The sequence below is a fragment of the Coccinella septempunctata genome, chromosome 7, assembly GCF_907165205.1.
Source record: "Coccinella septempunctata chromosome 7, icCocSept1.1, whole genome shotgun sequence".
NCBI lineage: Eukaryota > Metazoa > Arthropoda > Insecta > Coleoptera > Coccinellidae > Coccinella > Coccinella septempunctata.
The window spans coordinates 728,493-747,271 of NC_058195.1; the positions used below are offsets into that span (position 1 = coordinate 728,493).

The 18,779-nt window shown below is 39.8% G+C and overlaps 6 protein-coding genes across 10 annotated transcripts in view; 2 read left to right on the forward strand and 4 right to left on the reverse strand.

The window, feature by feature from the left end:
- LOC123318017 (voltage-dependent T-type calcium channel subunit alpha-1H) overlaps positions 1 to 2,499 on the reverse strand; it is an 86,407-nt gene extending 83,908 nt beyond the window's left edge. For both annotated transcript variants that reach the window (XM_044904677.1, XM_044904678.1), the window contains exons 1-2: positions 2,225 to 2,499; positions 673 to 976 (exon numbers count right to left, since the gene is read on the reverse strand). In XM_044904677.1, the coding sequence (XP_044760612.1) occupies positions 673 to 808 (136 nt within the window). In that variant the 5' untranslated portion in view covers positions 809 to 976; positions 2,225 to 2,499. The remainder of the gene's footprint in view (positions 1 to 672; positions 977 to 2,224) is intronic.
- Positions 2,500 to 2,901: 402 nt separating this feature from the next.
- On the reverse strand, positions 2,902 to 3,985 carry LOC123317360 (E3 ubiquitin-protein ligase RNF8-like). Its single transcript, XM_044903849.1, has 3 exons — positions 3,854 to 3,985; positions 3,378 to 3,803; positions 2,902 to 3,156 (listed from the first exon to the last, which is right to left on the reverse strand). Exons 1-3 carry the CDS (start codon positions 3,908 to 3,910, stop codon positions 2,914 to 2,916), a joined length of 726 nt encoding a protein of 241 aa, XP_044759784.1. The 5' UTR covers positions 3,911 to 3,985; the 3' UTR covers positions 2,902 to 2,913.
- Positions 3,986 to 4,591: 606 nt separating this feature from the next.
- Positions 4,592 to 6,834, forward strand: LOC123317529 (CTP synthase). Its single transcript, XM_044904104.1, has 2 exons — positions 4,592 to 6,090; positions 6,149 to 6,834. The coding sequence occupies exons 1-2, from the start codon at positions 4,688 to 4,690 to the stop codon at positions 6,555 to 6,557; spliced, it is 1,812 nt and encodes a 603-aa protein (XP_044760039.1). The 5' UTR covers positions 4,592 to 4,687; the 3' UTR covers positions 6,558 to 6,834.
- Positions 6,835 to 7,092: 258 nt separating this feature from the next.
- Positions 7,093 to 10,846, reverse strand: LOC123317528 (spermatogenesis-associated protein 20). 2 transcript variants are annotated; one of them, XM_044904103.1, is made up of 10 exons: positions 10,720 to 10,846; positions 10,110 to 10,367; positions 9,745 to 10,055; positions 9,380 to 9,688; positions 9,011 to 9,220; positions 8,422 to 8,953; positions 8,162 to 8,370; positions 7,826 to 8,025; positions 7,612 to 7,769; positions 7,093 to 7,559 (listed from the first exon to the last, which is right to left on the reverse strand). In XM_044904103.1, exons 2-10 carry the CDS (start codon positions 10,328 to 10,330, stop codon positions 7,349 to 7,351), a joined length of 2,361 nt encoding a protein of 786 aa, XP_044760038.1. In that variant the 5' UTR covers positions 10,331 to 10,367; positions 10,720 to 10,846; the 3' UTR covers positions 7,093 to 7,348. The 2 variants fall into 2 exon arrangements, with proteins under 2 accessions (XP_044760038.1, XP_044760037.1); XM_044904102.1 differs by having other exon boundaries at positions 10,538 to 10,833.
- Positions 10,847 to 11,354: 508 nt separating this feature from the next.
- Positions 11,355 to 14,377, reverse strand: LOC123317532 (40S ribosomal protein S9). 2 transcript variants are annotated; one of them, XM_044904109.1, is made up of 4 exons: positions 14,254 to 14,377; positions 13,652 to 13,898; positions 12,432 to 12,618; positions 11,355 to 11,579 (listed from the first exon to the last, which is right to left on the reverse strand). In XM_044904109.1, the coding sequence occupies exons 2-4, from the start codon at positions 13,872 to 13,874 to the stop codon at positions 11,405 to 11,407; spliced, it is 585 nt and encodes a 194-aa protein (XP_044760044.1). In that variant the 5' UTR covers positions 13,875 to 13,898; positions 14,254 to 14,377; the 3' UTR covers positions 11,355 to 11,404. The 2 variants fall into 2 exon arrangements, 1 of the variants encoding a protein (XP_044760044.1); XR_006538181.1 differs by having other exon boundaries at positions 12,310 to 12,618.
- Positions 14,378 to 14,458: 81 nt separating this feature from the next.
- The window catches only part of LOC123317530 (protein rhomboid), a 61,425-nt gene continuing 57,104 nt past the window's right edge, over positions 14,459 to 18,779 (forward strand). The window contains exons 1-4 of one of the 2 annotated variants that reach the window (XM_044904106.1): positions 14,459 to 14,538; positions 16,457 to 16,694; positions 16,875 to 16,898; positions 16,963 to 17,127. In XM_044904106.1, coding sequence (XP_044760041.1) covers positions 14,474 to 14,538; positions 16,457 to 16,694; positions 16,875 to 16,898; positions 16,963 to 17,127 — 492 coding nt within the window. In that variant the 5' untranslated portion in view covers positions 14,459 to 14,473. Of the gene's footprint in view, positions 14,539 to 16,456; positions 16,695 to 16,874; positions 16,899 to 16,962; positions 17,128 to 18,779 lie in introns of those variants that run through there. The other variant, XM_044904105.1, reaches the window with a different exon arrangement.

Below are 18,779 nucleotides of genomic sequence, written 5' to 3' on the forward strand. Positions count from 1 at the left end.
ACAAAGCCAAAATAGAACAAAACACTTCGGACAAGAAATAAAAGGACTAAAGAAGCAACAATTTCATCTGGAAGACCATCATTTTTTACTCTAAACGGTACAGACAACCATACAGATTTGATTCGAAGTTAACAATACCGTGAAGAGACAGTAACAAAGCCAAAATAGAACAAAACACTTCGGACAAGAAATAAAAGGACTAAAGAAGCAACAATTTCATCTGGAAGACCGTCACACTAGGTGATAAAGAACGGGAAGCTGCTGCGGGAAATTTTCTTGAAAATACGATCTTGCATAAATCCTGATTTATTTCCGTTTGATGTGTTCGGTCTTCTCTGGCGTCCGTCTGCGGTAGGAGATCGTGAAAACTCGGCGTTTTCGCAGTTTTTTTTTTGCGGCGCACGACATTCGATATCCCCGGGGGTTCATCTCGCGGAAAGAACTCGTAACTTTGGCTGATATCGAATAACGACATCGGAAAATTCAACTAGGACGTCGAGAAAACAATTCGGGGAGCATGTGCAGGGCCGGATCCCATCGGAAAACATCCACATTTCATCATTTGATGAAGGAGAACCCTATCACGATGGTTTCGGACTTGTTCGTCCTCTTCAGATCAACACAATTTGAAATTTTCACTTCTTTCTTAATTCGATGAAGTTAGTAACTCACCTTCTGACAGTGTAGAGTCGGCACTGTCGAAATCCTGCTCTCTCCTCCTGCCTCCTGATCCCCCCCTGCGATTAAGTCCAATGTCGGATCCTGACCTGCAGTGGGCATATCCCGCAGTGCTGGGACAGTAGTGCATTCTGCGTGCACTGGTTCACTATTATCACATCACAACCGTGGCCATTTTGGGGTAGCACTCGAAGTCACTATTTTTTGACGGAAACACTACTCAGTTTGGTAAGACTCGATTGGAGGGTTCTTCTCGCTCATCATACGGTGGGTCTATCGGATGTTATCGAGTACGGGCCTGGAAGAAGCGGAGAATTACGTTTAATGATTGATTTTTGTTATTTTTTGAGAAATTTTTATATGGATACGATAGATATTCATCTAGCTTATGGAAAATATTTCAAATTGCTGTCTCTTGTTAATTCCAAATCATAAATGCGTATTCACAATATTTTTTTTTTTTCTAAATGGGAATTTATAAATAGGATTATCATATCATGGAGTATTTCGTTCAGAAAAAGGATTATCTTATCTTAAGCTTTCATTTCAAAAACCTCATCAGTTATTTTCTTCAACGTTCTCAAAAATAATTTTCATTTACTCTGACAAAAACCTTCAATGTATCAATAATTCTGAAATGAAACTTACTCTAGGTGTTCAGAAGAACTTGAGGTGAATTTCAGGATAAAAATTGTGTGAAAAGTTTCTTATTCTCGTAAAATTGTACTCTCTGACTCTGAGTAAATATTCAAATACATCTTGAATTATTTTATTGTGATGCAAACTTAAATTCACATATTTCTAAGAAAGATAAAATTGTTGAACATTTTATTTTTGAAAACAAAGCCCAGACATATAATCATCTCTTCGAATAAAACAGATTTCACAAGGACTATATATTATGGATTTTTCTTTCGTAATTTCTTGAAATCATTTATGTAAGGAAAAATCTTAATACAGTTTTCAAATTTTCAACATGAATGTGGATTTTAGGTCGAAAAATTGTAGTTTTTCATTTTGTTCCTAATTTCCCGTTTTTTGACAGCAGCTCCAATTGTTTCTTGGGGAAAATAACAATTTTCAAAGACGGGTATCGGAAAATGAGAGATTTGCTTGGGTGAATGAAAAAAAAAAAAAACTTGATGTTTGTTTCTAGATTTGGACATCATGAAATTGAGCAAATTTTTCAGAGTTATTGATTCCATTTTGTGTGGAACTTAAGGAAATAACGATGGAAGTTTTTGAAATGTTCAATGGAAGGGTTTTGGTGTTTTTCCAATTTCAATGATAAAACGGAATAATTTCAAGTTCTTGCTACTTTATTCCTCCATAGAACGTTCTGCTTAATCATCTGAATGCATTTTGATGGAATTGTTGTTTATATTTTTTCTGAAATCAACGTCGGCGTCTGTGATTTTCTCCTGAAAAATGGAGGATCAACATACTTCATATGATTTTTCCTGAATTATATCGATCCGGTAGAAGATAGATAGATTTCTAGTGATAAACAGATTCTAGAAGACAAATTTTCCAATTTGAGACCCACCTGTTTTCAGCTACGAAAAAAAAACCAAAACAAACAGTACCTAACCGAAATACTCCGCGTTTGTCGCGTTGCACCGTCGATGTCCGGTCGGGAAAACCGCCGATTGTCCGAATTTTCCGGGAAAACTCACTCGGTAGGGTGGACCGGTCGGGAAATCGCGAAAAGCGTGTCTGAAAAGGAGTTATCGCACCTCGGATCGTCGTGCCTGAAAACTGACAGCCCGAGAGCGCTGAAAGATGCAACAGTCTTCAGCGAGGCAGCGTGCGATCGGGGTTGCTGCGCACGCGTCCCACCTATGCAAACGGGAAAATGTTCCGTGGGCTACTTTCGCCCAGATTGTCTATGGTTTTCGACCTACCTTGATTGATTCGGCGGAGAATTGACCTTCTTTTTTTGCCGGAATCTGCGGGAGATGCCGCCTCTCGTTGTTCCCGCTCACAGAGGACGTACTTGGGGTTCCGTAGAGCCCAGGGGCTGCAGTAGAGGAAAAAAGTGATGAATACGATTGGAATTCACTCTAAAATCACGCGAATTGAAAAATTCCCGGTATTTTCAATAGAGTAGTTGATTTTTTCATTCTCCAAGTTCATATAAAGAACTCTCTTTGGATCACAGAAATCTAGGTCAAGTACCTCCAATCAAAGACGAACTCTTTGCCTAGCATGAATGACGTGAACCAAATTTTCAATTCAGTTTATTGTACAATTTTCATTATGATTATAATTTATCTGGTCTTCATCCTGATTCCTCATGTCGAAAATCTCCATGAACTCAGATATGCCAAACCAGCATAGAAAGTCATTTATCAACTGTTCCGTATCTGGATCAGCTGGATCCAGCACTGGGGGAACATCACATTCCTTTTGATTTTCTCTGGTTTCTTTCAACGTTTTCCTGTGATTTTTTGATTCTTCGGGTAAAAATTCCACCAGCTGAAAGTGAAAATATCAATTTTTTCCAATGTTTACCATTTGAACATGAAAAATCTGAAAATGGATTTCGATGCCTTTTTCTTGATGTTCACCCCTGGAAAAGTCAAACTATACCAGTGATATTTTTCTTCTTTTGTACTCATAGAATAAATTTGAGTCTATGGCTCAAATGTCATCGAATCAAAATCATACTTATTTTCACGAGTAGCTTAAGTACCCACTTTTTCAACAAATCGATCAAGAGCAAGAGAACAATTCCTACAGCCGATTTCCTTTCTGCATACGGGACATGTAGACTGCTCTTTCATCCATTTTACAATGCAGAATTGACAAAAACTATGGGAACAATTAAGTGTAACAGCATCAATAAACAATTCGGAGCAAATGCTGCATGTCAGCTCTTCCTGGAGGAAATTCTTAAGGTCAGAAGAATTTGGTTCAAACGATTTAAAACTGTGTTCTTTGCTACAAGAGGCTACAGCGGAAGCCGAGGTTTGTTTTATTCCATCTTTTTTTCGTTTTTTCACTTCGGATTCAGATTTGTTCACATTAAGTTCGTTCAAACGAGTATCGCTGTGAATGCTTCTCTTTCTTTTCAAATTAGGAGTTGAATTTGAATGCAATAAATCTGAGTCGTCTCTCGAGGCCTAAAAACAATTCATTTAATTCATTTCTAAAATCTAACCGTATGCAATACTTGATTTCCGTCATATTTGTTAAAATCTTTCAAGTTTTTTGGAGGATTTTCGGACATTTCACCATTATATTCACGACATTGTACCAAATTAACGATAATTTTAAAGTTTCTGTCTAATTTTGACAGGCTCTTGTGAAATTGTGAAATTCAGTTGAAAAACTGAACGAGACCATATTTTCGTTAAAAAGTAAATAGATTTGTACTTTTTCGTGTTCTATGCTTGTAACGCTAACCTAACCTAGTTCATAATCGGATGATTTCAATAATCGGATTATGGCGATTCGAATGATCTCAATAATCGAATGATCATTCGAATTAAAAATAACCTGAAACCATTGAACTCTATGAGAACCATAGTTTTAATTTCCGTTCAATTCTGAATAATAAATTCCGAGATGAGAAATGTCTTAGTTCACGCTTGTTAAAAGAATTAATAAAAGACTTAAATGCCCATTAACAACCTTTACATGAGCTCTAGAATCTACATTCACTGCTGCCCGATTCTCTACACCCTAGTGCCGAGGCCCAAACTCCAAAGGTTTTAGATTTCAGGTTATTTCATTCACCGATTTCTCCATAATCTCCATGCAACGATGCGACACGGTTAAAGTTAGGTCCTCTTTGGTCCTCTTTGGTTAGGTTATTTTTCATTCGAATTCTCGATTTCAATAATCGGATGATGCCGATTATTTCAATAATCGGATTAACGATTATTTTTAATTCGAATTATAACATCACTAACTAACCTCACATTTGCAATCCGACTACGACACAAACAACGTGGTGTGTTGCGGTGAAAATTTATTTAATTTAATCAGTAATATTTGAGTAAAGATGAAATACATCTTGGTGACAGGTGGTGTTATCAGTGGTGTAGGTAAAGGAATTATATCGAGTTCCTTTGGAACGATCTTGAAAAGCTCTGGGCTTGAAGTAACATCCATAAAGATTGATCCTTACTTGAACGTAGATGCTGGTACATTTTCCCCTTATGAACACGGTGAAGTTTATGTCTTGGACGATGGAGGCGAAGTTGATTTAGATCTTGGAAATTACGAAAGGTTCCTAGATATAACTTTGCATCGAGATAATAACATAACAACAGGTAAAATATACAAAAATGTCGTTGACGCTGAAAGGAAAGGAAATTACTTGGGTAAAACTGTCCAAGTTGTCCCTCATATCACAGATGCTATACAAGAATGGGTAGAACGAGTATCTCAAATACCTGTTTCACTGAATGGAAAAACCCCAGACGTTTGTATCATTGAGCTTGGAGGAACAATTGGAGACATAGAGAGTATGGCATTTGTTGAGGCTTTCAGGCAGTTCCAGTTCAGAGTTAAAAGAGATAACATTTGTGTCGCTCATGTAAGTTTGGTTCCTCAACCAAGGAGTACAGGAGAACACAAAACGAAACCTACCCAATCATCTGTAAGAGAATTGAGAGGTTTGGGGCTAAGCCCCGATATTATAGTATGCCGATCAGAGAAACCTTTTGGGGATAGTGTGAAAGAAAAAATATCAAACTTCTGCCATGTAAATCCAGAACAAATTATAAGTATTCCCGATTTGTCCTCCATATATGAAGTTCCTGTTCTGATGGAAAACTATGGAATGATTGAATATCTAAATGAAAGGTTAAGTCTTGGCATTGGTTCACTTGCACAAAGCAAACAAAACATGAAGAAATGGAGGAATTTGGTAGAGCGTATCAAACACTTGAAATATGAGGTTAATATTGTTATTGTGGGAAAATATACTCAGTTGGAAGATGCTTATGCATCACTTGTAAAGGCCATACAACATGCCAGTAATCATTTGGGATATAAGGCATGCATTCAGTTCATTGAAGCTTCAGATTTAGAAAAGGACACCTTATTGACGAATCCAGTTGCTTATCATGATGCTTGGAGGAATTTATGCAAAGCTGAGTGTGTAGTGGTTCCAGGAGGCTTCGGAAAAAGGGGTGTAGAAGGAAAAATAGAAGCGTGTAAATGGTGCAGAGAAAACAAGAAACCTTTCCTCGGTATATGTCTTGGTTTCCAAACTGCCGTTATTGAGTTTGCCAGGAACGTTGGAAAGCTCGAAGGAGCCCATTCCACTGAATGTTGTGAATCTACACCCCATCCAATCATTATCGATATGCCAGAACATAACCCTGGAGAAATGGGTGGAACAATGAGACTGGGAAAACGAACGACCGTGTTTAGATCAGAGTTTGATTCTAAATTGAGGTGAGTTTTTGTGAGGAATTATTTGTGAGTCATGGGAAAATTGTTTTTTTTTTTTCAGGCATTTGTATAAATCTGAAGAAAAGATTGAGGAACGTCATCGTCATCGATATGAAGTGAACCCTGAATATGTGGAAAGACTGGAAAAACTTGGACTTCATTTCGTAGGTGTGGACACTGATCAAAAACGTATGGAGATCTTAGAACTTCAAGACCATCCTTATTACGTCGCTGTACAGTTTCACCCTGAGTATCTTTCAAGGCCATTGGCCCCATCGCCACCTTTTGTCGGACTCATTTTAGCCGCTAAGGAAAAATTGAGTTGTTACATTGATAAAGGTCTGAAACTGTCGCCACAAGCTCAATCTGATTATTATGACTCAGATGACGATTTAGAAAATTTGGCAGCCAAACTAACCGTTAATGAATCTGACAGCAGTAGCGCTTACAGCAGCTCTAGTATTCCTTGAAAATTCTCAAAGCGGTCTGAAAAAAAATAATTGAATGTGATAAAGTGTTGCAAATTTGAAAGAAATGTGAATTTTGGGCTCGAATTATTCATTCATTCCTGTATTTTAGATTAATTAAGATCAAAAATGTACCTGTTTGTGACGCTATCGTTAAAGATATTAATTTTGGAGAATTATCGGGAGCCGTTCTCTCGTTCCCGCTTTAATCTGTTATAGATTTCATTGATTATCTGGATATTTTAAGTGGAATATCTGAAAATAAATTTTCACCGACTTATCAACTTTTTTTTCATCCTCGTAATGATCTACAAAGGGGTAAGAGCTAAGTTCACAGAACTTGGACAGGAACTGACATGGGCGTAACATTCGACTGGGCATTGACGTTTGAAATTGACCAATGACGTGTCGTTTTCGCTTTTTCGGGATTTTTTTTCGATTTTAACGGATTTTACCGCAAATATTTTCGAGTTAACGAAACGTAACGAGATTTTAGTTCAGTTCAGCTTTCTGAGTTGGAGAGACTAATCCATAAACATAAAACAAAATATTTTTATTGAAATATGTTTTATATCATGAAGTTATTATATTATTTTTCATCATCATTCCATGAACAATAACAGACTTATTCCAAACAAACCTCTTGTAAACCTTCAATAGAGAGACAACTCGAAATCGACATAAAAATCAATGCTAAAAATAAAATATCCAATCACAGCTTTTACTATCTCGATCCCACAGCCACACGAGGTCTCGTCGCCCAAAATTCTCAAACCGAAGAAAACTTCATCGGCTCATTTTTCTTTGGGGAATTCTTCGCCGCTAGACGAGCAATCCCTGCTCGATAACGGCTGAAACGCCTCCAACCTTTCCCTGCTAATCGACGGTTTATTCGACAAACTGCACTGGGCGTCGAGCGAACTCGCCAATTCTTCCGGGTCGGTTACTGGTAGGGAACAAGCGAAGTTCCTGCATACGTACGCCGCTGGTTTGCCGCCCACCGGCCTGGAAACAGCTCCAAACGTATCGTGGAGAATTGAAAAAAATTAAAACCTACCTCAAACGCGCCAAGGTTTCATGTCTCTTGTAAAGAATCCCGGCTTTACCACCCGGACCATCTGTCACCGCCAATACCCTGCCGGGTATGAGTCTGCACCTTAGAACATCCAAGAGGGCTTCAGTACTTCTGTCGCCAGTTTCTCCAGCTATGAATACCTTCAAGCGGAAATATCAGAAAAAATGAAGCGAAATGAAGAAAATCTCAAAGTAACCTGCGTAGGCGCGTTGTGATAGAGCAGCAGGCCAGACATCATCTCGGGAAGCGCCATCGGTATGGTGCTCAACCTTTCGGAGAACGCCGTAAGGGTTCTGCCGGCTTTCGACTTCAAATCCTGCCTGTCCAAGTAAGCGGCCAATCGGAGGAGGTTATGTACCGATACCGAGTTTCCGCAAGGCTCAGCGCCGTCTTGATCTGTGGAAGTGAAATACAGTTCACACATTCGGCACATAGAGGACCTTGCCTACTCTATAATCTGTCAAGCTCCAGTGCGTCAGGCCTAGGGGTATCGAGCACCTGTCAAAAACAACACCAAGTTACCCTCACTCACCTTCTTTTCCCCGCACCTTGATGCTCGCATCGCCCGCGGGACTGGAGAAATACCCCATCCCTTCGGGATCCCAGAACAGTCTATCCTGGGTCTCCTGAAGGACCTCGGCCCACTGGAGCCAATCGGAATCGAGCGAGGCTTCGTAGAGATCCAACAGACCCCTTATCAAAAACGCGTAATCGTCTAGGAATCCCTTTATGGGATGATTGCTGCAAAATTACCCCTTAGTATCGACAATCGAAATTCGGTGAAGCACTCACATCTGTACGATCTCGTTGCTGTCGCCTCTGTAACAGCATCTCCACAACGACTTCGTTTCTTCGTCGTACAAGAACTTCTTGATGAAGTTGGCCGCCAATATGGCGCGATTGATGTATTTCTGCTCTTTGAGGGCGAAACCGGCTTTGGCGTAACCGGAAATCATGAGACCTTGCCATGCGGTTATCATCTTGGTATCGGTGATGGGTTTGGGTCTTTTCTGCCTTTCTTCGTACAAGATATCGAGAGCCTCTCGTAGTATCTCCTTCAGTTTGGAGACGGAGATGTTGTATTTAGAAGCAGTCTTCTCATAACTGCCGAAACAGCAGAGGATATTCTTCTTGAGCAGTTCGCCATGAGGGTCGTATTGAGCTGGAACGTTGCCGCTTTTCATCACGCCAAAATGGTAGGCGAACAGTTTGAAGACCGGAATGTTTTCCCTTTCATATTGAAGGAGTTCCTCCAACTCCGAGTACTCCCACACGCAGAAGGCACCTTCCTTCTTTTCCGCAGCCCCGTGTGTCGGATAAGAATCTGAAAATTCATAATACTCAACTCTTCCCACAGTCGGATCGAATTTTTTTTAGATACCTGCGTCTTCTGCACCGTAAAAACCGCCCAATTCATGACTCAAATCTCTGCTTACGTAAGTTAGGATATCGTTGACCACTTCTGAGAAAAACTGGTCTTTGGTGACCACGAAAGCGTCGCAATAACTCACAGCAAGTTGGGCGTTATCGTAGAGCATTTTCTCGAAATGTGGTACATGCCATTTGTTGTCCACCGAGTATCTAGCAAAACCTTGAAAAAAGGATCGAGCAAGATCATCAAAACATTCAACTAACAAAGATAATTTAGAAATTTCATCACTAATACACAAATTAATTTAAAAAAATAACGCAACTCTTCTTTATTGACCCTGTCCACCTGCCAGCGTCTTCTTAAACCCCATAAACATACCTGAGTTGACATGATCATGAATTCCTCCGTAAGCGATCTTTTTCAAAGTCTTCAGACACATTTCCAAAGCAAGAATACCTTCTGGAGATTCTCTATCTCTGGAATATATGTGAAACAGTAAACTGAAGTTTGAAGGTTGAGGAAATTTGGGTGCTGAAGAAAATCCGCCAAATTCATCATCAAAACACCTTTCGTACTGAAGAAGACACTTTTTAACACATTTTTCATTGGGAACACTAATTTTTCCTTGTTCGCCAGATGTTAGGTCTTTTTTCCATAACTTCCTCAAAACTTCAACAGTTTTCATACCTATAAAGTTAAAAAACCCTGTGGAAAAAGAACAGTCACATTGGGGGGGGCTTTACCAGCAGTCTCCATCGTAGTCTTTTTTTCACCCCACATTTGGGCTATATTTTTCAGAACCGTCTTGAAGCCTGGTCTTCCTAGCATATCTTCCGGAGGAAAATAAGTTCCTCCGGTCAAGGGTTCCAAGTTGGGAGTGAGGAATACAGACATTGGCCAACCCCCATTCCCAACAGTAGCTTGAATGAAAGTCATATACATCTTATCAACATCAGGTCGTTCTTCTCGATCGACTTTTATATTCACAAAGTGTTTGTTCATTATTTCTGCTGTCGATTCATTTTCAAATGATTCTTTTTCCATCACGTGACACCTTGAATTTGAGATCATTAATAAGCCAAAATGACAATATGATCGTTGAATTTACCAATGGCAAGTTGAATATCCAACAGATAAGAATATGACTTTGTTTTCCTTGCGTGCTTTTTCAAATGCCTCCTCACCCCATGGATACCAGTCAACTGGGTTCGTGGCATGTTGTAACAAGTAGGGCGACTTTTCTAGAATCAATCTATTCTTTTTAACATTTTTCTCAGGAACATCTGATGGCCCCTGAGAGGTACCAGCAGCAGAATCAGAATCTGACATTTTTCTGAACCAGTTAGTGCCCGAAGCCTTTGGTATCCTAAAATAAAAGTGTTATCTCGTCATGTTTACAAGTACGACAATCTGTCACTTGACAATTCTGACTATCATGATTTCTTATCAACTATTTATAAATTTGAGAATCTCAGGTTCACAAAAATACCATGTAGAAAGAAATGACCAAGAATAGACCTGAAAGTCTACTCTAACCTGTTCTTTTTCGGGTAGAGCTGTGAATCTGCTGAAAACGAAGTGATAGCGCAAAATTTGCAATTAAAAATCGAGGATTCGCCAACTGATAATCGAGTCACATTTCGAATTATAGCTCCGCGGAAATGGCTGGTTATCAATGCCATAATTCTTGCATAAAGAACATATTGATCGGATTTTACCGGAAAGTTACCGCCAGTGCTCAATCGGAAGAAAACAAAGGCAAAAAATGTATTTTTATCAATTTAAACGGGTCACTGGAATCTTATTGGCCGAGGGCAAATGTGACAGGTCAAAGAGAACCATAGATAATCTGATTATAGAGAATGTAATCTGTGAAAACGATCTAATTTATCTATGGGAGAACTATAGAAAAATATAAATTTTCTGTGATGATTAATTAATTTAAAATCATAGTTACCTGCTCCGTAGTCTGAAACTCTAACATTGCGCCGAAGATGGAAAAACATTTCTGCGCCACTTCGAATGTTCGAAAACGTTTTTATGCCGTTTAGGCGACATTTTGTAAAATATTGTTTGTTCAAAAGTCCGAGATTCAAGTTTGAATCTACTTATATCGAATTCATTTCACTGCAACATAATTATTGTCCAGCATTAGACACAACTAATGAGTTTTCAGTAAGTATAGTGCATATTTCACTGATGTTCAATTTTTGTCTTGATCAGAACCCTTTTCATTCTTATCTCACTTTCAAAGAAGCCGAAGCGTCGTTGCTTACATCATAACCAATCATGATAAAAACCAGTATCTCCTGTGAGAAAATTTTGGATAAAATCCATACGAAAAAAAAAGCAATTTTCACATTTTCATTTTATTACCAAAACAGGTAAACAACAATAACTATTCTAATCTTCTTCCTCTTCTTTGGCTGCAGCACCGCTGGCACCCTTCCTGAGGTTCTTCCTCTTGACACGTCCAGGACGACCACCACCGAAGGGCGATTTGAGGCTGAAGTCGATGTGCTTCTGAGAGTCCAACCTGACCACGAAGGATGGGATGTTAACCACCTGTTTCCTTACACTGAAAAAAGACTTACGGTAAGTCGATAACATTCCAATTGTTGGAGTATTCGATGGATTGATCGACCAGTGTCAAACAACATATTTGTCGCCTTGCGAGGTACCCGAGCATGCTATGATCCAGCATGACCGGGGCATAAGAGCTGGTATCATTTCTTTTCGAGTTTCTTTAGCACTGAATCGGACATTTAGACACCCACGATCAGTGACTCTAGACTCGGAATGTGTGATTTGCATACATTTATGGTGATACTTGAATTTTTTAACGATTTTCTGAACTAGCGCGTGAAATTGTCGCCTCACGAGGTACCCGAGCACGCTATGATCCAGCGTGACCGGGGCATAAGAGTTGGTATCATTTCTCTTCGAGTTTCTTTAGCACTGAATCAGACATTGGATAAACCACGATTAGTGACTCTAGACTCGGAAAATCAAGCATCAAGAATTTGTAGCATATTTTTCATCGATATTTCTATTCATCGATTCAAAATGCAAAAAACGGAACAGAATATTTCAAAAACCCTTTCATGTTGTTCGAAACTGGTCAAATTTCTTGGATAAAAATATTGTCGCCTCGCGAGGTACCCGAGCACGCTATGATCCAGCGTGACCGGGGCATAAGAGCTGGTATCATTCCTTTTCGAGTTTCTTTAGCACTAAATCGGACATAGAGAAGCCCACGATTAGTGACTCTAGACTCGGAACACCAAACTGCAAACTAGAAGACCTACCTGGACCTGGCAACGACTCAGGTACCAATTATTTCGGGGCGTTAGCTCGGATGAACCGAGACTAAGTGGTCCCACAAGAAAATTACACAAAGCCAACGATTTAGCGAAAAGGGATAATTTACCGGATGTGTCTCTGTCTGATGAGTACTCTGGCGTGATGGATGGACTTTGCCAATCCCAACTTGAATACCTGGGTCTGGAGACGACGTTCCAAGAAATCTTCAATTTTCAAACCCAACACGTAATCGAGCTTCATCCTGTTCTCGTCGAGGACTCCGATACGGACCAACCTACGAAGGAGGGCATTACCTGAAATCGAAAAAGGGCATTTAGGCATTGTTCGGGATTGGTTCGGTCAGGTTTTTATTGTCTCCTCACTATCGGCACAGACTTTCATCATGGCAATTGATGCAGCCTGTTTCCTAAGCTGGATATTGTTATTCCCCTTTTAAGAATAAATTCTGGCACTCTTGACTTGCATGTGGACAAGGCAGAGCGTGGCGGAGGGGTTATTGTGATGGAACAAACAATAAAATTTGTTCAAATTCCTCAACATAAAGAAAAATCAACATGTAAAAGTAATCTGAAATAAAAATTATAGCAAATGGAATTGATTTCACCATCTATAAAATTGTCTCCTCACTATCGGCACAGACACCCACCATGGCAATAGATGCAGCCTGTTTCCTAAGCTGGAAATTATTATTCCCCTTTCAAGAATAAATTCTGGCACTCATAGACCTGTATTAGACAAGATAGAGCGTGGCGGAGGGGTAATTATAACTGCATGAACAATATTGTTCAAATTCCTTGACAAATTTTCAACAAATAAAAAACATTCAAAGTGAATCATGAACAAAAAATGAGAAGGAGCATTGGAACCAGTGAAATAAAATGAATTGAGAAACTAATTCATTGGATTCAAAAAAAAAAAAGAAGGGCAGCAAAAAAATTATTGGAAAAATAAATCATTGAGTAGAAAACATCGAAACAAAATCAAAAGATAAAGAATCTCTTGAAAAGGGTTGAGAAGATTCACATGAGTTGAATGACTTTGAGTTGACCAATTGGATGAAATAAACTCAAATTGAATTGTCTCCTCACTATCGGCACAGACTTCCACCATTATAATTGATGCAGCCTGTTTCCTAAGCTGGAAATTTATTTCCCCCGTTGTAGAATAAATTCTGGCACTCTTAGACCTGCATGTAGACAAGATAGAGCGTGGCGATGGGGTGGTACACCTATTTACTCCAAACTCAAAGAAGAAATTCCAATCACTTCATCAAGAACAATGTCACACCAACGAAAAACTAGGAAATGCATAATATGAAACACTCACCTTCGAAAAGACGTTTGGGGTCTTTCTCTTCAAGAGTAAGAAGTTCTCTGGCGGCTTTACGGATCTTGGCGAGGGAGTATTTGACGCTCCATACTTCACGTTTGCACCTCAAACCATATTCACCGATGATTTTCAATTCCTGATCTAAACGTGCCTTTTCATAGGGACGTCTGGGGGTCACGTAAGTCTTTGAACAGACTGTGGGTACTCGTCCGTTGACCATTGTGATATCGGCGAATGCTCACCACTGCAACGATTAAATGGATCAATACGACGCGGCTACATAGAGGTTAGGTCAATTGAAATCTTGTTTTATTTCGATTGTACCCTTGTCATGAATCAGATAAGCAACAATTTTGCATTCTGGGATTACACAAGGTTTGATATTGCCTCACTAGATTAGGGTGCATTGCAGTTTTGGCAACCATCCATGCCCAAGATGAGGCAAACTTTCAATCTAAGTACATCTAGTAAATCCTAGAAGTATTTCGATATGAAATTATTCTAAACGAGAAAAGGGACATGCAGTTAAAGTTGAAGTGCAATATTTAAAATAATAAAGGATAAATAAAAGACATATAGGATGAAATTGTAGAACTTACCACTCGCCACGTCTCTGCAACAGAAGTGAATTGATAAAGGAAGATGGAAGGGAAGGTACCTTGATTTTTAAAATGGTGGGGATCACAGATGAGTAGCATTCGGTGATTTTAAATGTTATGGCCTCAGCATTTTGAACTTGAGGTAAATATGACCGAATATTGAAAAAATTGAAATTCTGACGTTTTTGACAATAAAAAATTGGACCAATTTGTTGGAATAATGAATAAATATGCTAATTGTGATTATAAACTTTACTGGTTTGTTAGGAGAGTGAATGAAATCTCGTAAGTGTTGGCGTTTCTCATATTGTTTTTTTTTTTTAATTTAAATGAATATTGGAATAAATTGTGTTCGTATTAAAATTAACAAAGCTGATATTGGATTTCAATATAATTCTCAATTCACGATATAGTTGATATAAATTATTTTCGAAGTGTCAATAAGCATTAAAAAATCAAACATCGCATGAAAACCACATGTCTCGAGGTCTGAGTTAGTTTAGTTTATTTCACAACTCTTTCCATTGCCAGAATCGATATAATTTACATAAAACTCCGCAGTGTGATAATATAGTTGAAAATCGTTAAAACACATATACACTTACGTTGAAAACTTTGGAAAAAACACTGTTAATTTTCAACATCGGTGCAATAAATACAAAAGCTTTCGCAAAACAATTTTACTTTTTAATTTCACCAAAATTTTAGATCATACGAAAAGTTTTGTGACCAAAGCGAGTTATGAACTCACTCCATGCTGTCGACATGGCTTTTAGAATGTACTAAGAGAGTCTATTGCACGAAAAATAATTTAGCTAGTCAAGTTTTTCTTCTCGAATTTCAACCCTCAAAATTTCTAGATCGAAGGTGGATAGTTCCAACAAACATTGTTGGTTTGTCCGAACTCTTGGCATTATTCAATGCGCTGTATTGTTCATTTCGAGAATGGCTGGCAATTCAAGTTTCAATTAGCTCAATTTCCCTACTTTTCCACGTTTTCCAGTCCGTTCTGAAGGACGGTATATCGATCCTCAAAGACATCCTTCCGATTTATGACTAATTCAGCTGAAACCTTGTATGACGCGCGTTTGCCCTGACCGCTTTGGCGCAAGAACGCGAGGGGTGCTTTGGCTTTGGGGGAAAATTTCAACGTGGAAAACGGCCAGAGTGTGCGCTCGACGTAGACGAGCTAGTGAAAGTGTTGTTTTCTTGTTTGTGTTTCCTTTAGCCGCTTTTGTTTTCCGCGAATATTTTTTTTCCTTTTGTCGCGAGATGTTCAACTGTGTTTTCCCTTGATTTACCGAGGTTTTCCCCGATTTTCCACTGGCTTTTCATGCATCTCAAACGGTATATCGCTATTTCTGGTGGAGGTGAGAGGTTATTGCACCCTAATCTGATTGTTTTGTTGTCATGTACAGGTGGTCCTAATGTCGGTGTACTGTAGGAGAATTTAATTGGCTTTAGGTGGAAATTTTGATCTGAAGTCGTGAAAAACTGTGAAATCAAGACTTAATTTCGAGTTTTTCTTGATTTTTCGTGATCAAGTCGTTATTTTCACTGAGAATACCACTCAGTTCAATATATGTTTGATGAAATTGATCAAAAGTTTATTCCAAGTTCACGTTCATCAAATCTTGAATATACGGATTAGATAATATCCTTGTTTTTAAACAAGTTTTTATATTAACAAGGCTAATATTGAATTACATTGTTTTTTCAAGTTTTCATTGTACTAAGCGCATTCGCCATTTCAGAAATATTCCAGTCAATTGAGAAACTGATGGAATGAGTCAGTACATAACTAACTATCGAATTTTGTGTTAATTTCCCAAAAAAGTGAAGTGATGCATAGGAATTTCAATTCGAGTAAAGTAATATTTCATAGCCGAGTCGATAAGTCATTCAATAAACTATCATCATTCAGTGCAATATCGACTAGACCCACGTTTTCCTCATTTCTGTTTTGATTTTTTCATATGAATGTCCTCTTTTTTCATTCTACGCGAATTTTCGAAACGTATTTCAAAATAACGTGAAGAAAACGACACACGTGGTGCCATCAAACGTCTAAAAACAGAACTGTCTACGCTCAAGCTCTCTTTTCATAAGGTACACTGTAAGGTTATCCACCATAAGTTTGACAGTTTCCTGTTACATGGTCAATCGGCAGTTTTCTACTATACCGATCCTCGCCTGCTTACAGAATGCTATCCCATTCGTCCTGGCCCCATCGCCTGTCGCCATCTGTGACGCTGCTCAACACCAGCCTCGCGCTAGGACAGTCCGAGGAATCCGGAATCGAACCCGGTCCCATTGCCACCATAACCGGATCTCTGTTCTCCTTTCCGGAACATGGGGACCTCGACCACTACGACACCGACCACACGGACCTGGGCAGCGAGGCCGACGAGGCGGAGCTCAGACGGGCCTTGCTGAGGGACGTAAGTGAAGGAAACTGTTCGAATTTGCTATTTTTCTGCTCGTTTGAATTTGAACGATTGGCGGATGCGCGGTTAAGTGTTCTGTAACGATGCGGATCATTCTCGAAAGTAGTAATAGATGGCGTTAGCGTTTGTGAAAACGTCTCTGATTGTTCGACTTTTTAATAATTTGTTTTTCAGCAATGGAGGCAATTTTTCGATGAGGTAAGTTTATTCGTGTTATTTGTCGACGAATGGGAGATTCTGATTGTTTAATTTTTGTCGACAGTACGACAGGGAGGGCTTCGGCGAGATACCTTGGGATTATTTCCTGACGGTGATGAACGACGTCGAGTTCTGCCAGAGGGTTTCTCCGGGAAAGAGGGAAATTCTGTTGGAAAAATCCAAGAACGCCACCACCCCAGCCATCACGTTCCAGGATTTCGTCAACGTGGTGAGTCTTTCTTCACTTTTTTGCTGGTATTAAAACTACTGATGTTGAAAAAAGTAAAAGTGGGATGCGTGGTACGATATATACGTTTACGTGTGGTAAGCTTTAGGATCGCCAACTTCGACTATGAAAGGTTTCCTGAATTTCCAGTTGAGATTATCATTTGAAGAACACGCCGCGGTTTTTAATAAGCCACATGATAATGAGCTATTGTAATCGATCGAATTTTTTTCGTCCCTTGAAGAATCAAATCGAGACTTATACAGTGTGTCACCCTTAATATCTCGGTTTCTCTGGATACGGCGAAACTTTCCCAAAACTGCGATCTCGGTGGTTCTTTCCTTCCAATAGGCACCTTTGATAATTGAGGTACGAAATGGGACCCACACGACGCGCCGTGACGAATCTTCCTGTCGATGAGGCAATAATCATCACGTCCGTGGTGGCGGAACGCGTTTATCGTCGACCATCGGAGGGGGCGGGCGGTGGTTTACCGGCACCGTCACAAAAGGGTGGGCGTATCACCGTTGACGGGCCAAAATCAACAGACGTTGCTGTGTGTGTGTGTGTGTTTGTGTGCATTTCTCGCCCATTAATCGGAACGAAAAAGTCGGCCCGGCACGTCAATTAGGCCTATCATGGGTGGCCCCGGCGCTCGGACGCCATCTATCGCGGGAATAACGAACCCAAAGTCGGGGATTTTGGCGTTTCTTCGGGAAACGCGGAAAATATGACGGAATTGAGAGATTGGTCTTTCTCTTGTTCTCGGTGGGGGGGATTAGGGTTGGTTTGATCGGTTTTCGTAGCCTGTGGCAACGTAGGAACATGTCAAAAAATGGATTTGTGGGAATAAGTCGATTTGTTTGTTTGCCCTTGACTTTGGAAGAATAGTTCCGAAAGCGCCTAGCTGCAAGGACAAGGGAGCAAGATGTCACCCCAGAATCACTGAGCAATGAGTATGAAATCATATTTAAATGTTGCCTATTGCTCGAGAAAACGGAGAAACTAATGAGAACCCGACGGGTAGAGTCAAGGCGACTAGCAAGATGAGCCGAAACGTCGGAAAGTCTCTTTAGCAGCCTCCTCCCAACAAGGTTATCTCCGGACGGTGGCGTTGGCGAACAACACAGATTATGTTTGTTTGTTTGCCAATCTCGGCTAGCGCCGAAAACAAAACAACGGAGCGGCGATTCCAGGCATAGAGGCGCGTAATTACGTTCGGCCTCAGATTACAGGGTCTAGCGCCAACGTGGACCTGGAGATCAGATGGGCGGTCATGGATTACAGATGCGATGGAGACCTTTATTCGGTTTCGCAGGCGATATTCCTCGATTGTTACAAGAGACACAATTCCTTTTTGTCGTGAAGAATCATTTATTTCCTTCAAACTGTCATTGTCAGTGTCATCTGTCATCTTGTCGATGATCATAGATCGCAGAATTGAATTTTTTTGACGAGTTCATCATTCATTGCCTTTCGAATTTCATGATACTTCAGTGGGTCATTCGAAACGAAACAAAGGATATATAATTCGGTTCTGACGACCTAGAGATAGCCGCTGTCCCGTTTTCAATGGCACACTCTGTATATTTCATTCTAATACCGAAAATTAGTTAAACATCTATCGGCGAGTGTTTACCGGCAAGTCAGAGGTT